At 38.0% G+C, this 22,386-nt stretch overlaps 1 protein-coding gene across 2 annotated transcripts in view; it reads left to right on the top strand.

Moving 5' to 3' along the window:
• The window catches only part of LOC105386650 (dual specificity calcium/calmodulin-dependent 3',5'-cyclic nucleotide phosphodiesterase 1A), a 146,433-nt gene extending 124,413 nt beyond the window's left edge, over positions 1 to 22,020 (top strand). The window contains exons 5-13 of one of the 2 annotated variants that reach the window (XM_048630297.1): positions 2,240 to 2,284; positions 4,110 to 4,359; positions 10,164 to 10,280; positions 13,570 to 13,710; positions 15,438 to 15,607; positions 18,869 to 19,094; positions 19,465 to 19,723; positions 20,591 to 20,683; positions 21,656 to 22,020. In XM_048630297.1, coding sequence (XP_048486254.1) covers positions 2,240 to 2,284; positions 4,110 to 4,359; positions 10,164 to 10,280; positions 13,570 to 13,710; positions 15,438 to 15,607; positions 18,869 to 19,094; positions 19,465 to 19,723; positions 20,591 to 20,683; positions 21,656 to 21,732 — 1,378 coding nt within the window. In that variant the 3' untranslated portion in view covers positions 21,733 to 22,020. The remainder of the gene's footprint in view (positions 1 to 2,239; positions 2,285 to 4,109; positions 4,360 to 10,163; positions 10,281 to 13,569; positions 13,711 to 15,437; positions 15,608 to 18,868; positions 19,095 to 19,464; positions 19,724 to 20,590; positions 20,684 to 21,655) is intronic. The other variant, XM_048630299.1, reaches the window with a different exon arrangement.
• The last annotated feature ends 366 nt before the right edge of the window (positions 22,021 to 22,386 follow it).

Raw genomic sequence — 22,386 nt, 5'->3', positions numbered from 1 at the left:
AAATAAAATCTTAGTAAAATGTATCATAGAAGTTTATTTCCCAATATGATTAAAATGTTCGTTGCTATTGTAGAAAAAGTTCATATTCAATAATACAGTAGGAATTGATAGAAGAATGAAAATTGCTGAACAGGTGTACATAAAGACCAAACCATGACTGCTTTACATAACCACGCAATAATAGAGGATTAATTTATAGGTTCTATCTAAGCCATTCTAAGCTATCTAGCGCTGGACTCATTATTTCAAAATCAATTAACATTTGTATAGCTTCGATCTTTGCATCGTAGGAAACCCAATAAGACCGCAGCATATTGCGGCTTCGAAACCAATGAAAAACACCAGTAAGAGCTGGAAAAGAGCAGTGTATATGTAGGTGCTTATGTTCCTTTTATTCTGTATGCAAATGAATACTTATCTTGAATTGGATTCCGTAGATATGCGCGCTCCGGACCTATTCGGAGCTTTCCCTTTATTCCTCAGTGTTCGGTTAGGTAATAGGTAAGATACGAGTTATGTACTAACTTACCTAATGAATTATTTTGACTCATTTAGAGGCTTTATCTCCGTAAATACATATATGATAAAACAGTCAGGACCGAAAAATACGTCTAAAAATGTAGACAAGGCTGACAGAATACTTTGTGTCTGTAGGTACATTCACGCACTTCTTTTTCACAAAAAAACGCATGTTCTTGGACAGAATATGTTTCAACAAAATCAGACAAAAGGAAATACTCTGAAAAACTCATTTCGATTTCGGAAATTTCAAAGGAATTCTTGCCGAAAACTGAGGTATATCTGTCTAAGGTGTAGTGACCATGAACAGCTAATATTTATAAGTTTAAATATTTGAAAAATCTTACCCTTTATCTTTACACTCCGAATCACAACCCAAAACCTACATGCTCCGACATTGTCTCCCGACACACTCATCCCGCAAGCATCCAGTCTGTGGACCCTGGAGTCAGCGGTGGCGGCAGTGATTGTATCTAACGCAGGGAGCCCCGGCCGGAAGGCGACCAGCGCGCCGCGCCCGCCCCGCTCCCTCGCCGCCGCCTGCGGACCCCCTGCTGGGCGCGATGCTCGATAGACCGACCCGAAGCAAAGTTAATATTCCACCGCTAGGCCAAGTAGCCAGCCTCCCTCTGTGCGATTAGGTCTTTCTGTTCTGTTCAGCTTCCCCTGTACCCCCTTCGTAGCTTAGTCTTCGGTTCCAGTGATATGTTTTGTTTCGCTTCTTGTGTTTGTTCTTTCATCGTTCAGCTCGCTGGTTGTGGCTTGGAAACTCTTTCTCAATCACAAAACACATGATTAAAGCCTCTATTGGTATTGACAAACGCAGTTTTTAAGCCAGAGCCGTTGCAAGATCTTTTTCGATTTTAGTAAGCAAAAGCGTTTTGTTTCGTTTCCTGATCAACTAACCGGGTATATAAGGCGCCCTAATTAGGTGTTTCTTTTATCTCATTTAGATATAGACCCTGAGTTCTCTTAGTCTAGTCCTTCGTAGAGAAGTGTGGTGGTTTCGCCCTGTGTGGGTTTGTGTGTCTTCGATCTGTTATTTTGTGTCTAATATCCTGAGGCATGCGACTTTTTCTTTTCCTATTACCTATTGTAATACAAATATTTCCCTAAATGAAGAACGTATGAGAAAGTTTAGTCTTGAATGAAAGACTATGTTTTAATTAATATTTTTACGGAACGGCTACGAATTTCAACAGTGACATTTCGTTCATTTTTGAATAGTGTCTGTTACACCATCGCTAGTATCTACTGGTACAAGTAACATCAATTATACATCAGTTGTATACTAATTGTTAATGTAAGTCAGTATGAACTTGTATAATTTTGGATCTAAGTCAACCGATTCCCTCAAATATTCAAACAATCATATTTACGTTCTTCGATTATTGTTATTGAATTATTTTCTTCTTTAAGCACCCTATTTTTCTATTTTATAAATTTATGAATATTATACTTGTGGTTTTCGCCATTCTCGATGTAAATATATAACCTATATACAATACTATCTATATCTACCGCATGTTGGTCTAATATGACTTTCAAATACCATTATATTTAGCTTAAAACGTGTGTATATTGCAACATTTGTGAATTTATTTGTTATTAATGGTTTCTTTTGTGTGTATGTACTGACTTAAAGCACCTTCCGAAGAATTTCCAAAGAGTCTTCGTGAATGTCTGATTTGAGTCCCAATGTATTGATGTTTTATTTTAGACCCATGGTGGCAAGACAGCAGTCGGCTCCTACGCTGGTGTTTAGGTGTGTCTGTCGATGTTATCACTTACTTTATCATCATCTGATGCTTCTTTATCAAAAATGACGTGAACTGCATCGGTTCTTCGATAAACTTAGTACGAAAGGTCATTTCAAATGCAATCACCAACAAACTTTTTTCTATAACAGGTATTTTTTTGATAAATCAGCACCAGATGATTGAGCAATTTGAGCATCCTTATTATTTTTAACCCCGCGTGCTCGGTGTTGGACGTCAATGTGCCTCAAAGCTTTGACATCGCAATCCCCTGGATCTTCACTGCCTGAGGTTGGCACTACAATATCGTATATCCATATTGCATCAGAATTTTAAATCCCGACCCGACATACAGAGTGCCTGGAGGGTTACTCTATACTGATGAAAAACGAACGAAAGAGAGCTGCGTTCAATTGGCACGTTTAATACAACAAGATGTAGTCGTGGCTCGCGCAGCAGAGCCCCGAAATTTTGTTTTTTGTCATATAGAGTGACCCCCTTGGCACAACTCAGCATAATCGAAATTTGGGCGCGTTCATATGCAAATAGAATTTACCCGTGTGCCTTCTAGGCGTGGATTTCGTGTTTGGCAAATGAAAATGTACAAATTGGGAATACACATTTGACTTTTATAAAGGATAAAATATTTTAGTGGATATAGCTGCGACAGGAGATTTATTTTAAAATCAGAGATAGTAACAATAACATATTGAATATTTCTTATTATTTACTTATTCAAAGTATGTCATTGTTTAAGTAGTATTATCTAAGTAGTAGATAAAGCAAAACACTTTCATTTATTTTGCTTTCTTTGCAAAAAATAAACAAAGTCTCTTGATATTCACAGACAAATGGGTATTTAAAGTATTAAACAAATCAAGCTCTATTTTATTGATTCCTTGTGCCAACTAAATATTCGCCGGTGAAGCTACAGTGGAGAGCGATGTAAAAGCTTATCAAATAGCACGCTGCATGCCACTATAAACCTTATTTTTAGCTAGTTAACGTTGCATGTCTTTTCTTAAATCCCTGAACTAATATTGAATCCTTTAGATTGGAACAATCCGGAAGAAGACTGGAGTTTAATGAAGATGGCGATTTTCAGATCACATTTCTGCAAATTATGTCTCTCTAATTTGTTTTTTAGTACTGAACTTCTTTCTACGTTAATACTTACGATTGTAAATTTACGCAGATTTTAAGCATCACCTTTCAACAGCTTTTCTTTTCAAAATATTTTTCTCAATAATTATTTAGTTGAACAATGATGACACTCTGAACACGTATGTTTGTCAACTGCGTACATACAATATAGTTTTAGAAAACTTCAACTAAACTTAGCTGTAAAATTATGTAACTAGTTCTAGAAGAAACCTAGGTTTGGATAAAACATGTAGCATTAGCTTAAAGTTTATTTTATTTTATCACACTTTATACTCAAAAAACATGAGCTACTTACTTTAAATAGCTAGAAATAATTTAAATTTCTTATTTCTCATAGTGTTATTGTTATTACCTGAATTCCTCGTTATATTGAATGGAATTTCTTATAACATTTTAAAGGTATTTCATAATTACAACAGACTGTAAATGAAAACTTTGACCCCGGCTAAATCGATAATCATTTTGTTCCACCATCCATACTAACACAAACACTTTTAACTCTACACCCATTTAACAAATAAACATCAAAACTACGCTCACGTTAAAACACAAATCGAACTATGTAGCTTTCGCTTTTTAAAATGGAACACAGAACTAAACCGTTCACAGACAAGCTTGACACCACAGACACGCTTTCTTTTTCTTAATTTCTTTCTTTCCTGTGCGCAGACGACTGGCTGACGAGGACGATGAGCTGTCAGAAGTGCAGCCCGACGCGGTGCCGCCCGAGGTGCGGGAGTGGCTCGCCTCCACCTTCACCCGGCAGCTGGCCACCGCCAAACGGAAGTCGGACGAGAAGCCCAAGTTCCGGTCGGTGGCGCACGCGATCAGAGCCGGCATCTTTGTGGACCGCATCTACAGGCGGGTGACTAGCACGGCGCTGATGCAGTTCCCGCAAGACGTTGTCAGAGTTCTTAAGGTAGGTGTTTTTGACGTAAGTGTCCTTTCAGCATCGTACGCAACTGACGCATAGCATTCAGTATTCTTTGTATAGAAATTGACACAAGTTCGTCTACTACATCGGCATTGCCGACGCGCCGTTTCTCCATAAATATATTTATGAAAATCCATTTGGCCGAATAAATCCGATGCCGAGATTTGTATGTAGGTACAATAGGTACACACGGCAACGTCAAATGGTTGGCAGGGCACACTAACGTAGTGTATGTGTGTGTGTGTCGGCGACGTCGTCGTCAACGTAATCATTTAGTTCTCGGCACCAACACACGGATATTGTAAACATGTAGTTGTGCCAGTGACAATGATTCATTGTTTTTATGATATGAAGCAAAATTTTGCCGGGCATTGTAACAGATTGAATGGCTCAGTTGGAATGATACAAGACTATTTTAAACATTTTAAACAGAGACGGTGGTTCAAATCCCGTTGAAACTTAATTATTCCTTTTTTGTTTTTTTATAGATTTAATTTATCTTTCAAGGTGGTTAATAATAGTATTGTAGTATATACGAATAAAAGCAACACAGAAAGTAAATGAAACAAGTTACTATGCGTTAAAATTACCAAATTTAAAAAAATAATTTTTTAACTTTAAGTTTTTTGTTGCTTTTCGTTATAAAACATAACGGAAAATTTTCAATTTGCAGTTTTAAATCATAATAAACATCAGACAGTAAGTAAAATAAAAGAATTAAGTAAAATAAAAATACCCAACAGTGGACTCGAACACACGACCTATGTTTCATAAGTCTAACATTCTACCAATGAGCTACGAAGTGTATAGACACAGGTAGTGAAATTTTGCTTCACGTCAATTTTATAACTAACTATTTAAATTACACGACCGATTGATATGTTTATTTCACAGCTGGTGCTCGGGCGTTTGCCTACGCGCAAACTCGTTTATGCTGCTGTGTGTGTGTGCGGTTTGTTACTGGTGTGTACACGTTAGTGTGCACACATACACTACGTTAGTGTGCCCTGCCAACCATTTGACGTTGCCGTGTGTACATGTGTACTTATAAATGCGATATAAACTGGGTTGAATATAGTATAATGTAGGTACAAAACTGCTTGTTTGCAACTAGAATTTATTTAACAATAGAACTATCGGAACTATCTCATTATATTCACATTTCCAATACGGGAATGCACACAAAAGGAAAAAGGAAAATATTCAGTAACAACACTTTCACAAGAGTATCGTTTAAACTGCAACGAGAAAGAATACCGGTTTCTTTTTGTCTCTTAACTTTTTCTAAGCTTCCCTTTTATCTATCGTAGTGAATTGGATCAGTTTTCCATCAATGGAAAGGATAAAATCGTTTTCATTGTTAGTGGCTACGCCTGAGATATTTGATTGGATTTTTGAAGCCCTGTGGCTAGACATGGATAGTACCTATCGCTGAAAAGCCTATATAAGCCGGCAATATTGTTGTGAGAATGAAAAGTTATTGCCATTGTTCTTGTGTCCTTCATTTTTATCTTTGGTTACACTCGCGAGCAATGAAAAACTTAACTGGAACCAGTGACATATGGAACGGCATTGGCTATTGGATTTTTTCTTTGCTCTTCAGTATTTTATTTGATTTGCTTCAGTATTTTATTATAAATGATTTTGAATCATTTCTATGGCTCACGCAATTATAAGGGTATTGGAACTATCTACTTATATACAAATATAACTTAAAAAAGTATAGTTATTGTTTAATGTATCAAAATTTATGACTCAGTTTGTAACGGATCAAGATCATAATGTAGTGAATTTATCTAACGTACACCGTAGTTTATGTTGGACATAAGTTTTGTAATGATCCTCACCCTCTCTGCCCAATTCACTTACATAATATACTGCTGCAAAAAAATACATTGACCTGATGTGAATTGGAGGGTAGACTCTAGCAAATGTACAAAAGTCTTCATCTTGGGTCCAAAAAGGTCACGATGTCCTTTGAACTTTTTTGTGTAAGCGATACATGTGACCGTTATCATAAGATGTTGTTACATTTATTGGAAAATTCTTAAAGGTAACACAAATCTAAACGGGTATTGTGAGATTTTATTAGGTACCTATTTCGTACTTGAATGGCATATTGAACATAATCGGGTACAAGTAGATCCAGCCAGATCTTAAGGGAAAATACAGTATTGTGCAAATTAATGTGAACACGAGTGAAAATTTGAAAAAAATACATTTATTAGTTCTAAAATAAAAAAAACAGAGATATATTAATACAATTTAAGTTATTTTAATAGAAAATGTGTCCTCCCTGGCTTTTATAACTTCTTCAGTAGGTTTTGGCATAAAATCGACATGATTTTAACAGTTTTCTGATATTTACTGGTCTAAAAAACTTGTATGGATTACAGCCTCAATCATTTTAGTTTTTCTTGTGCAATCCGTTTTCCGAAGTCTAACTTTCATGATGGCCCACTTATTTTCAATGGGATTAAGTGCCGGTGAGTTCTCTGGCCATCCAAAGGCTTGATATCTTGTTGTTCTTGAAATATTTAAGCATAATCTTAGACACGTGGCATGGAGCCGAAGTTTGTTCAAAAACTTATTGACCGATATCATCAAATTTTCTTAGTTCAACTTCTAATCTCCGTTCTAGCAAGTCACTGTATTTTAGCGAGTCCATCATCCCTTCGATGGGCACAAGTCATCCGGTACCTATATAAGAAAAACAGTCCCAAACTAAGAAAAGTTGATGCTAATGGTCAATAAGTTTTTCAACAAAATTCGGCCCCATTCCACGTGTCCAAGATTATGCTTAAATATTTCAAGAACAACAAGATATCATGCCTTTGGATGGCCAGAGAACTCACCGGCACTTAATCTCATTGAAAATAAGTGGGCCATCGTGAAAGTTAGACTTCGGAAAACGGATTGCACGAGAAAAACTAAAATGATTGAAGCTGTAATCCATACAAGTTTTTTAGACCAGTAAATATCAGAAAAATGTTAAAATCATGTCGATTCTATGCCAAAACCTATTGAAGAAGTTATAAAAGCCAGGGAGGACACATTTTCTATTAAAATAACTTAAATTGTATTAATATATCTCTGTTTTTTTATTTTAGAAGTAATAAATGTATTTTTTTCAAATTTTCACTCGTGTTCACATTAATTTGCACAATACTGTAATTTGAATGCTTATCAATGCAAGTTACCAAAATGATAACAAAAAAGTACCTAATAAGTTATAGAATGTAAAATCAATTGGTAGTGAGGTACGATGGCATGACGATAGGTAGTTTGATAAATTATTTTATGAGACGAATGAGTTGTAGCTAATCATCACTTTCTAACAAAACAAATGGCTATAAATAAAAGCTTCAAAATCATACCCGCCACCACAGTCTTTCTTAAATACCTGATCGAGGCAGCGGTATTTTAACTACATCATCATCATTGGCCACGACATCTTGATCAGATGATAGTTGCAGCGTCAATCCATTCGATGGGAAGAGGTTTGTGCGCATCTTTTTCTATGGCTGTAGAGTCCGATTGCAGCTCGACACCTTCTGCCACAGAGATCGCAAGTGTAGCGTGAGTCTGCAGACGGTTCTTGAACTGCACGAAGTCTTTTCTGCCTCAAGCCATCGAGCCAGGCTTCGTCGTGGTGAGCTACTCCATCACACAGAAGGCCTCGCCGTTTTTGTTATCATTTTGGTAACTTGCATTGATAATCATTCAAATTATTTTCCCTTAAGATCTGGCTGGATCTACTTGTACCCGATTATGTTCAATATGCCATTCAAGTACGAAATAGGTACCTAATAAAATCTCACAATACCTGTTTAGATTTGTGTTACTTTTAAGAATTTTCCAATAAATGTAACAACATCTTATGATAACGGTCAAATGTATCGCTTAACTACAACCAACTGGAAAAACCCGCGTTTACTATAAATATAACCTGCCGCGAACGAACAATTCCACGAATGATAAACCGTATTCACCCCGACATTTGAACGAATGACCGAGCCATACAATTAGCGCGATACCATCGGATCGGCATACAGATGCAGTGTACACAACACACTTTCATTAGTAGCAAACGGCGCTATTTATTTATTCGTCGCTAAGTTAGTACAGCCAGTAAAATAGACATGTATTGTATGGGGAATATAATGTAAAAAAAGAAAGAAAAATAATTTATGTGCCAAAAAAAACATGCAATAAAATTAAACGGATCGAATAAAAAAATGGCAATTTGGAACAATCTCAGTTTCTGCTGTTAGTTGTGGCCAAAGTATATATCTCTTCCCAGTGCAAAACCGGATAATTTTAAGATCAGTAGATAGGTGACACGAAATATACCTGGTCTACAAAGGATGGTATGGCCGTGTCGCTGTTGTTCTAGAATTATCGGGATAGAACCAAATGTCATCATAAAAAGTTGTTATATAATACAGTATATTATATTGTTCATTACACCTTGCCTCAAAGCTATAAATCTAAGTTTTAAAAACTATAAATATCACTTTATTACGTATAGGTACTGATAGAATCAGTTATCTGAACCTAATTATTTTACTAGATGCACGCAAACATTATGTACCTTGTCATCGCTCTTTGGTACAGTACTTTTGTACACTTCAAACTTGTGCTTATGACAAAAATACATATATTTCACACCGAGTAAAAAATCTATACCATTAATCAGAAATCGCAAACCTCAACTTCTGATGTTTATTTATTACTGTCGGAATAACTCAACTGGGTCGACTGAAGATGAACTTTGCATAATTTATTATACGCCCTAAAGAGCCCTATTGTGGAATGTTTCAAAAGGAAACTATTGTTGGTAAAGGGTATTTTACATTAGATTACAAATATACCTTACCTATAGGTGTATGGCCCTTGATAAGAGATAATATAATAAATTCTCACATTAATTGTCACTGATTAAATAATTAATAAGTTACGCTTAAAAGTTTTAAGTTAAAACCCACTAAAATCAACTCTACAGGTTCGAATAACTAACGCAAATAAAACACACTTTTCCCCCTGATATCACAATGGAATGACAAAACCACTAAATGAAAGTCGATTCTGGCGTTTGGGACTTGCCTTACCAGAGAAAGATAATATAGATACAGATACATTTAACTTACAACATCCGTTAAGGATTAAAAATGAGCTAAAACACGAAAAAGCCATACCTACAAAAATTTAACCAGCTTTAAAGATAAGGCCCACGACGGGATGTATGTTCGGGCCCTAACTAAGTCCTTGACTTATAGATGGGCCGGGCGCGGTCACCCCACGGATGAAGCATCCATGCTGAACCGAAGGATATCCTACTAATGTATTCCTTCACATTGTTACTAGGAGAGCATGTTTAAGGGAAAACTGGATGTGTAAATATATTATGAGAGGGCGTACAACGAAAAATATTTTAAATAAACATTTTCAGTACGTTTCAAGTGGTATTCGCCATAAAATATGACCTACCTTACCCTTGCGACGATTATAAGAAATATAAGCATGATAAGGCCAACTATGAGATCCCCAACCTACATGTCAAGCGTGAAGATGATAATATATGGTATTTGTATCTCCACACCCTCATTTAAAACATTGTACTATACTGCAGGCTGTTTATGATGGTAATGTGAGTCCTACGTATTATCATAGCTAACCCAAGTATGGATGGCTGGATTGCTCTCCTAGGACCTAGGGATTCTGTCCAACTGTCCATATCTTTCAGTATATCTATCTCTCTTTAACCGACTTCTCTCTCTCTCCCACAGACGCTAGACGAGTGGTCGTTCGACGTGTTTGCGCTGAACGAGGCGGCCGGCGGCGCGGCCATCAAGTACCTGGGCTACGAGCTGCTCAACCGATACGGCATGATACACAAGTTCAAGGTTAGTAACTCTTCGTGCTGTTTGCTGCCCTGGTACAATAGAACGGCTGGGATCTTGCTGGGGTATGTTGCTCAACCGATATGGCAGTTTGTACCTCCTTGTCCTGTTTGGTGTCCTGGTACAATGAGACTGGAGTATGTAGCTCTACAGATACGGCATGATACACAAGTTCAAGGTTAGTAGGTACCTCTTTGTGTTGTTTGATGCCCTGGTACAACGAGAGGCTGGGGTATGAAGCTCAACCCATACGGCTTAATACAAAAGTACAAGGTTAACACCTCTTCGTTCTGTATGGTGCCCTGGTACAATGAGTGCTTAGTATGACTGGGCTATTTAGTTGTAACTAGGGTATTACCACATAACTTAATCAAAATAGTACACATTAATTATTGTACTGTACGTCTTCTGAGAAATAAATATTATTATTATTTATCTTTGCCCGCTTCCACCCTTCACTTCTCTTGTATAATCCATAATGTGTGTAACAAATCGGCCATTGAACCCTATAAAGGATTAGATTTAAATTGACATCACAGTGTCCCGAAGGCTGTAGATTAGGTTCATGTTACAAGTTTATGTAATATTTACGTTCAAATGGAATCCGCCAGGGAGCGCCTCGGTAACATCAAAAGCCTTAATTTAGAATTCGAATACGAAATAAACAACATCAAAAGCAAAATAGGGATTCTATCTGATATAATCTACTGTTTTAATTTTACCTGTGTAAGAATTAGGCATTCATCAATACACAAACATTTATTTTCCCTGGTGTTTAAATGTTAGCACTCCACTCTGTTCCAACCATAACAAGGTTAATGATATTATCTATAACTCACTTATTAGTATCAAATACAGAAGTTACATAATTGAGACTGACCTTATCAAACCCAATATAGTGTACGAGGTAAAGATTAAACAATTTTGAGACGTTTACCATATTGTTATATTAAACTTTGGGGCACTTTTACCAAACGCCAAACATATTGAAAATAGTATTTAAATCAAATTTTAAATAAATTTTGTACTTACTGATACACGTTTGACAGGTGGCTAAATGCGTTTAGAATTTGTTGAAATTCTACCCAAATATAACATTGCTCACTGATAAAATTTTACCATATATATTGATAAACTCACGATTTTTACTGTTCATTTTCATGATGGGTTTCAAACGAATAATCCCAAGAGATGTTTGCAATCCAGTGAGTGGTGCGTCCTCGCGACTCACTACATTAGAAAATATGTAATAATACTATGCGATGGATATTTTTATAGGTAGGTCCATAGTTATCCGAATGATAGTGTTATAAGATTTTATAAAAAAAGGCTACACTTTTTTTGGATATTGTGAAACGCATATGTTTTTATCTTTACAATAGGGAATATGCATAAATTATTTTAATACTTTTATTGGATAGTTTTACATCACTTTATTATAGTAAAAAAAAATTCAACGCCATAATAAGTAATTTAAGGTATTTTAAAGAAAGTTAAAAAATTACAACCATCACGACCACTTTGAAATTCCCGTCAGGATGGCGGGATGGTGTGACGTCATAATCTTTTAATTTCACGGCTCAGAATAATGAGTCCCGTCAGTCGGCATAGATTTTTTACCTAATCAAGTAATCACAGAGTACTTTTGTATTTTCAACAAACCAATGTTGTCATGGTAACAAACGAAAAAGGAAGTGTATAAAGTGTGATCAGTGGCTGTTTTGTAATGGTAATAAAGCGTGACCAGTGGCTGTTTTGTAATGGGAGCTCGTAAATAGCTACTAGTAGCTCTTTTGAAATGGGAGCGCGCAAACCAGAGGACCTTTGTACACAATATTACGCTATTATGGCAATATGAATATAAAGTAATATTTGTATTGTATGTAAGTACTTACTGTAACTTTGGTTTTCAGTAAGAGAGGCTAGGGTTAGTGGGTCATTCTATTCTATTATCTGTGGGGGTGTAAGAACCTGCACCTGGCTCTCTTGAATGGAACCATTGTGCATATCTCAAAGGTCTAAACCCCCTTCCTAAGCTTGGACCATATCCCACCACGCTGGTCCACTGCGGATTGGTGGGTTCACATATCTAAATGTGCTTAACCTAAATATTGAGGTTTCCTCACGATGTTAAAAATAATAACGTGTAACATACATATTATCTTTTATAATAAAAACTTTTCCGCAGCTGGCCACAGTTTACTCGTTCATACTGTGTAATAAATTTAATGTGTCCAGTTCTTCTGATTACGAGAATTCTTACATAACTTAATTTAGAAAAAAATAACAACAAGACCGCCTTTTGTACCCTAATTAAGTTGCAATTTGTAATTCCTATGATTCTTTGTTGGTGTGAAAATAAAGAGTATTCTATCTATCTATCTATCTAACAACTTTTGAAATATACTAACGACTGCCATTATAACCTAAAAGTAGAAAGAGCAACTTGTGTCATGTTCATGTCATAATACTTACAATACAAATTTAATTTTATTGTGTTGCAATATGGAGCATATTTGAGTGGCTCGTTGACTAGCGAATGGCTGTTTACGCCTCATTACAATAGAACAACTAGTGGCAGCCCATACACTACCAACAAAAAATATAAAAAGTCCTAAACTTTGCAAACAAACAAACATATCAAACAAGAAGTGGAGAGGTTATAGGAGGCTAGGATCTATTGGAAGAATTTTTATGTGATCCATCGTATCTGATCACAACGAGCATCACAAACACTCGGTGACATTAACATTTCTTTGTTTACACTTGACATTTATTTAACTTCCGCCGTAAACGGAAAGAATTTATTATTCTGAGATTCATATATAAAGAATTTTGACGTCACATCCGCCCTAAGAAAATGGGTGACGTTTCTCTGAAGTTAGAATTTACCGAAGTTTTTTTGTACTTTTCAATTTCATTTACTTGCTCAAAAATAAATTATAATCAAAAATATTGATGGAGGCGTAGTTATGAAATAACAAAATTTGTGGTTGTAAAAATCAACCATTCTTCGTTTCTTAGAAAGTCTATCCTTTATGCTACGCCGTCGCTACGATGCTACGTTGCTACGATGCTACGCAGCTACAGATTTATTGCTACGACGCTACGTCGACGTAGCTACGAGATTTCGTAGCTTTATGATAGCATGGAAAACTTTAATACAGTATTTTGAGGATCCGCAATATCGATACAAAAGTAAAAACGACAACGCTCTACTGTATTATTATATTTTACGTACTAACAGAAACCAATCATATCCATAATTATTAAACTCGAAATTTGCTTTCAGGTGCCGCCAACGGTTCTGGAGAACTTTCTCGGCCGAATAGAGGAGGGCTACTGCAAGTTCCACAACCCGTACCACAACAACCTGCACGCGGCCGACGTGGCGCAGACCGTGCACTACATGCTGTGCCAGACCGGACTCATGGTAGGCCCACTGTGTAGGTGGTAACAGAGATAACTGTCTGCCGTGCAAAAAATTATTGTAAGGTCACGTTTGAAAGATTCTTGAGATAAAGAATATTTAGAAGACGACCGAATGGCGTAGTGGTTAGTGACCTGACTACTGAGCCGATGGTCCCGGGTTCGATTCCCGGCTGGGGCAGATATTTGTTTAAACACAGATACTTGTTCTCGGGTCTTGGATGTGCCCGTAAAATGGCAATAGGCCCGCCCCCTATTACATTGGGACTAACATAACACTCTGGCGAAAAGTGGGTGCAGCAATGCACCTCTGCCTACCCCGCAAGGGAGTACATTAGTACAAGGCGTGAGTGCGTGTGTGTGTTAAGAATATTTAATCGATATGTGGTGTTAGCTGGACCTATGTTATTTTAAATTATTCTGTGCTCTTCGAATCATTTTTCGTTCGTAAGTAGTTTTTGTGAAAGATTAAACGCTGGGCGTAGATCTACTTATTTCATTTGGTGACTGCAGGGTAAAATAAGATACACGCTTATTTCATACTTATAGTATAAATTCTACAAACAAACATACATTATTTTACACAAATCTTTCCTCTTTATAATATTTCTTAGCTTTATAATACTCAACTCAAGGCATCTCCGTCTTGGTTCTTTTGGCGTCTCGGCGTCCACAAACCCTATATACTCGTACCTATAAATTCTTCTATTATTATTTTCATTATTTCTGAACTGTCGTAAGTAGTAGCGGTCGTATTGCACGAGCCTCGCATTCCAACGGTATTGTGGTGGAATTCTTTATACGAGTAATAAGGATTTTTAGTAGAAACATAATTTAAGTACTTTCTTTTATGGTGAACGAAAATATCGCAACGAAAATGCACATCTATGTTTATTGAACCCAGTTCTAAAATTGGGTTACGGTATTACGAGCGTATTGTGTTCCATAAAAATCTGCCGATTCACTTGCGAGTCACTGAGTCACCTCTAACAAATGCATTCATCGAGTAATAAAATATTGACGGTTTTACGGCCCTATGAAATTTAATTCTGAAATCAGTAAGGTTGTTAACTCTGGAAGTTTTCTTTATCGTTAAATCATTGCCTTAGGGCTTAAGCTCCATACAACTTTATTTCTATATAAATTTGTATTTTCAGAACTTAGCTAAACAAAACTTTCGTAATTTTGGTGTTTGCTTACATCCGTTTTAAGGGAGAAATTTAATAACTTTATCGGTTTTAGCTTGTAATCATTTTCCATACCTACACCTTCTTTCTTTGCCTATTGGCATCAAATATTGACTAAGTATAAGTAAACTGTAAAACTTAAACTAGGTGCTGACATAGGTTCTATAAGTTCTCAATTTCGTTTGGATCTAGGTTCATACTACTGTTAGGTAGATCGTTGTATATTTCCTCGTACCAATTGATACCTAAATACCTATAGCATTTATACAGTTTACTTATACCATTTATACAGTTTATACCATTTATACTGTTTATAACATTTATACCATTTATACATCGTTCGTGCAAGTACTGTGGCACCATACAACGGCTGTTACACTATTATAACATGTTATGACAAAATTTTACATAGAGCTCAAAGCATAGATTTAGATAGCCATAGCACTTTTCCTATCTCCCGCCCTAATAACCCACCACCCTCCAATCACAATCACTAAAAATGACAGCTGTCACATAACGCACACACCCGCCATCTTGGTTCCAGAACTGGCTGTCAGACCTGGAGATCTTCGCGACGCTGGTGGCAGCCGTGGTCCACGACTTCGAGCACACCGGCACCACCAACAACTTCCACGTCATGTCAGGGTCTGACACGGCGCTGCTGTACAATGACAGAGCCGTGCTGGAGAACCACCATATCAGTGCTGCTTTCAGGTAAGAGTTGCTTGTTTTGTCCAAAGAAAATAGTTACAGCTACCGTAACACTACTGACACATTAGCAATTAACGATCCATGAGCAGCGTCGCTTGCTTGCCAATTATCTTTCAGATCCATACAAGTTTCGAAGGATTGTTAATTGCTAATATTCGGTGGTGGTAAACTCACATTGATAAATCTTTAAGCATCATCAACTGACACATACATGGTCCTTGGGAGTTTCTAATTCAGCAAGGTATCTGACTGGTACCTATATTGGACCTACGGCCATAGTAAGGCAGCAGGATCAGCAAGACCGAGTGTTGCGGACTGCGGTTGCAGTTGAAGTTGTTATCATGCAACTAACAGAGAACGCAGGCACGGAGAGCCAGAGAGATAGAGAGAGAGAGAGAATTTTAGATGTAACCAGCAATATTTACAGTATCTTTTCCAAATGAGCCAAATTTCAGAAGCAAATAAAGTTAATTTGTGTTAAAGTAATTTTAACTTATTGAAGATTTCTGGAGATGGACTTAATTTCTGGGAATACATGACAAAGCATCGTAGCTATGCATGTATCTATTCCTGTTAATTAACTGCGTAATTAGTCAATACCAATTTGCGCTTTGCTTTGAGGCATTTGATTGATGAATATTGAATAGATAAAGCCTTGTTTCCTGTTAAAGGCAGGAAGATAAGACAATCACTTACCTAAATGGTTAAGAACCTACAACATGAAATCTATATGGTTGCCACAACATATTAAGCAGGTAACCGGTTGGTGTAGTGGTTAGTGACCATGACTGCGGCTATGCCGAAGGTCCCGGGTTCGATGCTTAGCCGGTGTAATTTTTTGTGTTGTATACAACCCGCGCCCACAGCTGGTTATATAAGTACCTAAATAATCCTAAAGGAGCTTCCTTAAAGACTGTTTAATAAAAAATTCCTGTAATGATTTATTACGGGCTATGTTTGCATTTTACAATAGTAAATATGTACCTAACTAGTAACGTACTAAAATAGGTGTGGAACACTTGCCAGCAGATTTCTGCAAGGCACTGCCTTCGCAATATTCATTTAGCTATCTGAAGCTCGCCGTGACGGGTGATGTGATGAAATTGTGCAGCCGACACGATTTACATTTTAATGAAAACCTACAACGGACGGGCCAGACGCAAATTGCTGACATCTGACGTCACCAGCCTGTTTCTGAGGAGGTTACCAAGACGATAACTATGAATACGGGCATGTATTGTTGCGCTCCATAAGAGAGTCTTGGTTCTTACAAAATGGTGATGGTTGGTGGTTGATGCAACAGTATTTGATATACCTAGGTAGGTACAAAAAAACGATATCGTATCCCGCGACAGGGTAGGGCGGTCGTTGCACGAAGTATAAAAAAATTAAATGAAATAGTTTTCAATACGTGGGTAGAATACAAATACAAATAACCACAAGCATAACATTGATTTAGACAGATATACTGAAAACAAGAGCTGCCACTCTTCTTTCAAGGACTTCATTACAATAGACATCTTAAACAACCATTATTTAGTTTTCAGAACGAATCTCACCCAGGTTATTGTATACTAGGTAACTTTATCCAACTTCCAAACAGTAGCCTTTCAATTGCAAAACTAGCACGTTCACTTGGGGAACTCGAAAGCGAACTCTTTGTGAAGACCCGAAAATAGTTAGCGTTTGAATAAAGAGGCAGAAATTTCGAGAACAAAAGAATTTCCACAACAGCAGTCGCTTGTGGACTCGTTAAATGGGAAATTTCCCGAGGGATAAAAATCAACTTCTTTTATCTCGCGAACGCAGACACTTCAGGAAAAAGTGTTCGGAAAGATCTAGCCTCGCAGTATGTATTAATTAGTTAAGGAGTAGTAGAGTAACCTCAGGCTTTTTGCTTATTAAGACTTTAGGTAATTTAATAAATAATAATATGTTAACATGGCATTGGCTATTTGCATTTTTGTGCCCTTTTGAGAAAGTGCCTAAGTTATAAATTAGGTAGGTACTACCTACCTACGTAGTTTTAAATAGAGTGTACTTACTTAGGTACTTTAGGTTCAAATTCTACAAGTCTGCACTGCTTCGGTATAAACATAATTTGTCCACTGCAACCTTGTTAACCCTATTCCGCCATCTTGAAAAATTTGCATTTAAAATTTAATAACACAGCCACGATCCTGAAAGAATTTAGTTTTTGCGACCCTTGAACCACAATAAGCATGTAATTCCATTTTAACGACCACTTGGCTTATTGTTAACAGAAAAAGGAGTAATTGAAAATAAGCGCTGTTTTATTTTGTTGTTACGCCATTTTGCAAAATTCAGGAAACGCCATTTTTATTGGAGGGTTGTTTTTGAATTTTTCTCTGTAAAGAGCGTCAGCGTAGTTGTAATTTCCTGCTGTCTTTTATTTCATTCGTTTTATAACGGGACGGGACAGGACGATATTAAAGAACAATATTATATATTGCAGCGCTCGCCCTATTCCTACATTTCTAGGAACCTATAATTGTACGTAGATAGAAAATGTCCTGTGAACATTTTGTAAGCTTTATTAGCTTTCGAATAATATATTTTCTATTGAACCTAGACACAATTTCTGATAAAATGTGAATATTATGGTGGAATGGCATTATTCCTGAAAATTTCTGAGTGCTTTGGCGTCGAAAAAAGCTAAATTCAATATGGACGAGCGACGTTAAGTAATTGAAAAAAGAATAGCTACCTTAACGTTTTGTAGGAAATTTCAATATTAAATTCGGTAGAAAAGCTTAGTCGAATCGAATTAGGTAAGTAGATTTTTTGTCCGTTTATTTTTAGACATTCCACCGTTTAGCTACCTACTTGGCACTTGCCTACTAAATTCACAACGAATTACCTACCTAGTTGTTTGTTACCAAATAACTAATCATAAAGTTCATGTTTTTAAATACATAATTATGTCTGTATCAGACAAGAGGTCCAACAGTGATTATGAAATGAAATATTAAGTACTTAGACTAACATTGGATACAATAACTATACATGGTGTTGCAAAAAGGGTAAGTATACTAAGCCGAAAGTGGGTCATACAGAACAACCTTTTTTAAGAGTTCTGGAAATTCACGAAAAATTGTTCTCAAAAGTCACGTGACCAACGAAGTTTCTATGTATAGAAAAGACCTTTTATTTTTTGGCGAATGTTTAATCATCTATCATAATCTTTAGGTCCTCAAATCAGAGTTCATCTAACACCTAACCCCCCTCCCCGCTCCCCCGCAGGCTGCTCCGCGACGAGGAGTGCAACATCCTCCAGAACCTGTCCCGGGACGAGTTCCGCGAGTTCCGCACGCTGGTCATCGACATGGTGCTGGCCACGGACATGTCGTTCCACTTCCAGCAGCTCAAGAACATGAGGGCTATGCTGACGCTGGCCGAGCCCGTGGTAGACAAGTCTAAGGCGGCTTCATTGGTGCTGCATTGTTGTGATATCTCGCATCCGGCTAAGGTGAGCTTATTATGAACATTCTTACTGCCTATATATACTTCCTTGACGAGATGGATGCACTGCTAGAGTGTGACCACTTTGCAATATAAACAAGTGCCTAAACCAGAAAAGGGTTATTAGGGCATCAATTTATTCCTTGGTATGTCTGACTTGTCGCATTACTTATCAGTTCAAAAGTTTCCTTCAGCAAAAATCAATATGTCATCTTTTACAACTACCGTCCCAAGGCAGAAAGAAAGCTGGCTAAAGCTGGTTACCTGAGCTGCTTTCTTTCTGTGTAGGTCCTAATGTGTGGTAGGACGAATTCACTCACCACTTGCTCTTACGCTGGCTTTCCTTATCCAACTAACCTCCACCTTCCACCTTCCAGCGCTGGGACCTCCACCACCGCTGGACCATGAGCCTGCTCGACGAGTTCTTCCTGCAAGGAGACAAGGAACGCGAACTGGGCCTGCCCTTCAGTCCTCTGTGCGATCGCAACAACACTCTGGTGGCGGAGTCGCAGATCGGCTTCATAGAGTTCATAGTGGAGCCGAGCATGGGCGTGTGCGCCGACATGCTGGAGTGCGTGCTCGGCCCGCTGCACGGCGCCAAGGGGCCGCGGGAGCCGCGGGGGGAGGGGGGCAAGGGTGACTATGACCGCTTATATTGATAATATACGGACAAGATGGTGTGCCTATATGTTAATCCAGGGTGTCAGCTAACTTCATACCAAATTTCATCAAAATCGGTTTAGCCGTATGACGTGAAGAAGTAACAAACATACACACTGATTTGATTTGGAATAGCATAATTAATGTTATATTAGATGAAGGTGGGTAAGAAAATCTTCAATGCTGAACCGATTTTGGTAAAGCGCGTCTAGGACCATTTGTCTCTGAGGAGCGGGAGCATACTGAACCGATTTTGGTGAAGCTCGTCTCGGACCATGTGTCCCTAAGGAGCTGTACTAGGCCTCCCCTTCAGCCCTCTCTGCTCTCGCAACAACACGCTGGTGGCGGAGTCGCAGATCGGCTTCATAGAGTTCATAGTGGAGCCGAGCATGGGCGTGTGCGCCGACATGCTGGAGTGCGTGCTCGGCCCGCTGCACGGCGCCAAGGGGCGGCGGGAGCCGCGGGGGGAGGGGGGCAAGGGTAGGAACTGAGTAGTAGAAAGGGACTTGAAGCTAATGTCGGTATTACCTAAATCTATGTCTGCCTCTTTCTGCCCGTATACTAAGCAAGACAGCAATAAATTTAAGGTTGACAGTAGCTTCTAGAGTCCCTTTCTGCAACTTAGAGGAGCTAAAATCATGTTATAAGTACTTAGACGGAGGTGTCATGGTAAGGTGCCAAACTTAGATCGTACAAAAACTCTTTAATGCTGAACCGATTTTGGTGAAACATTGATGAAATGAGACACATGACTAGGAACATCTCTCTAAGTCCCGCAAATTGCAGTTCTAAGCTGACTGAGTATGCATTGTATTATAACAAGTATTTTTTTTCCACTTTCAGAAAGCGAAAGCAATAAGAAGTTCAAGATCAGGAAGCCATGGATCGCGTGCCTCGGTGACAACAAGAAGATATGGAAGGAGCAGGCTACTAAAGGTAGGTGGTGATTTTATTTTAATTATTTAGGAATCCTAAAAAAAATAAGTTGTGTAATCAGCCTTAAAATTAACTGTTCATAAACTAAATCTGGGTAGGTATGTACGGTCGCATGCGCTGCGCCTAAAAGTATACAGGCGGAGTTTTTAAAATAGCGATCCCTGATGATGAAGGGACCAGCTACATGTTATAAATCCGGGGACGTGTTGTGTGTGATGTGTGTAGCAGTGGTGTTTATGTGGATGTGCTTGAGCAGCATGTGAGCTTGAGAACGCTATTTTAAAAACTCCGCCTGTATACTTTTAGGCGCAGGCGACCGTACATACGTACGACCGTAAAAGGCTCAAATTGGCGGATGGCACCCCGGTGTTCTTTGGTGAAAGAGAAGCAAACGTGTTGTGGTGCTCATTTTGAGATTGTGATTGGTGAGATATTTACCAGTTAACGATAGTGATGAAGTGATGTAGTGATGAAGCGTCCGTAGTCGAGCGGGCCTCAGTGATCGTAACTGATCGCTGAGGTTAAGCAACAACTGACACGGTCAGCCATTGGATGGGTGACCAATTTCAAGTGGTGCTTTTCTGGACGCTTCCGTGCTTCGGACGGCACGTTAAGCCGTGGGCCCCGGTTGCTGCTTCGGCAGCAGTCGTTAAGCCTAGTCAGAGGCCTTCGGGCGGCTTGAAAAACATCTGAAAGTCGGGTTGCCCACTTACCCGACAACTCTCTCAGCACAAGCTTGCTTGTGTTGGGGTCCACCAACCCGCACTTGGCCAGCGTGGTGGATTAGGCCTAAACCCTTCCTTCATTGGAAGGAGACCCTTGCCCCAGCAGTGAGGACGTAATGGGTCGTGATGATGATGATAGTGATGATAATCCAGAAAGGTAGTCGCTCTTAGGAAATATGTTTAATTTAATAACATTATCATCTATTACTATTCCTAAATTTAACATTATCATCTACAATAATTCCAGATGCCGAGGCACGCGCCCAGCAGGAGGCGTCGGAGGAGACCCCGCACACCGACATCCCCACTGTGACGGAAGAATAATATTTAGCTAGATTTGTAAATACCGTTAAAACAAATTGTTATAACATGTTCTGTTCGCTGATGAACAAAGACAATGTGTAAAGTGTAAGTGAAACGCAATGGACGTCGACGCACAATACTTCAAGAGTGTTTCGTTTCAAATCTAATCTACAATCTGTCTATACTTACGCATTTCTTCGCGCATCAATCTGGGTAATAATAATAAGAACCGGGAATAAATTCAATCCCACTTCTGAATCTTAAGAACACAGTTAAACATCAAGTTATTCTTGTATAAAATATATTTGATTACCTACTTGTTTTTTTTATATTTTGAATTTTGATGAAGATGGGTTTTTTGTACCTTCTTCTACCTACTGCAAGGATAAAAATAATATCTAAATGTAGGTAGTTCAACTGTTACTTAATCAGTAGCCAAAAATGTCATCTTGAAGTACCTAGAGATGAGGGGGTGTTCAGACTCCAATTTTGTAGGTACATACGTATTATGAACTAATTTATAATAATGTTATCCAACGCATTATTGTGTCGTTTCAACACCACAAAGATATCCTTAGGCAAGTCTGCTGAGCTAATTCATTTTCATAAGATACCTACTTAAATATAATATATTATGTAACAGTAGGCAATACATTGCATCTGCATTGTAATACA

The sequence above is a fragment of the Plutella xylostella genome, chromosome 4 (assembly GCF_932276165.1).
Source record: "Plutella xylostella chromosome 4, ilPluXylo3.1, whole genome shotgun sequence".
NCBI lineage: Eukaryota > Metazoa > Arthropoda > Insecta > Lepidoptera > Plutellidae > Plutella > Plutella xylostella.
This window is presented reverse-complemented; position numbering and strand designations above follow the sequence as displayed.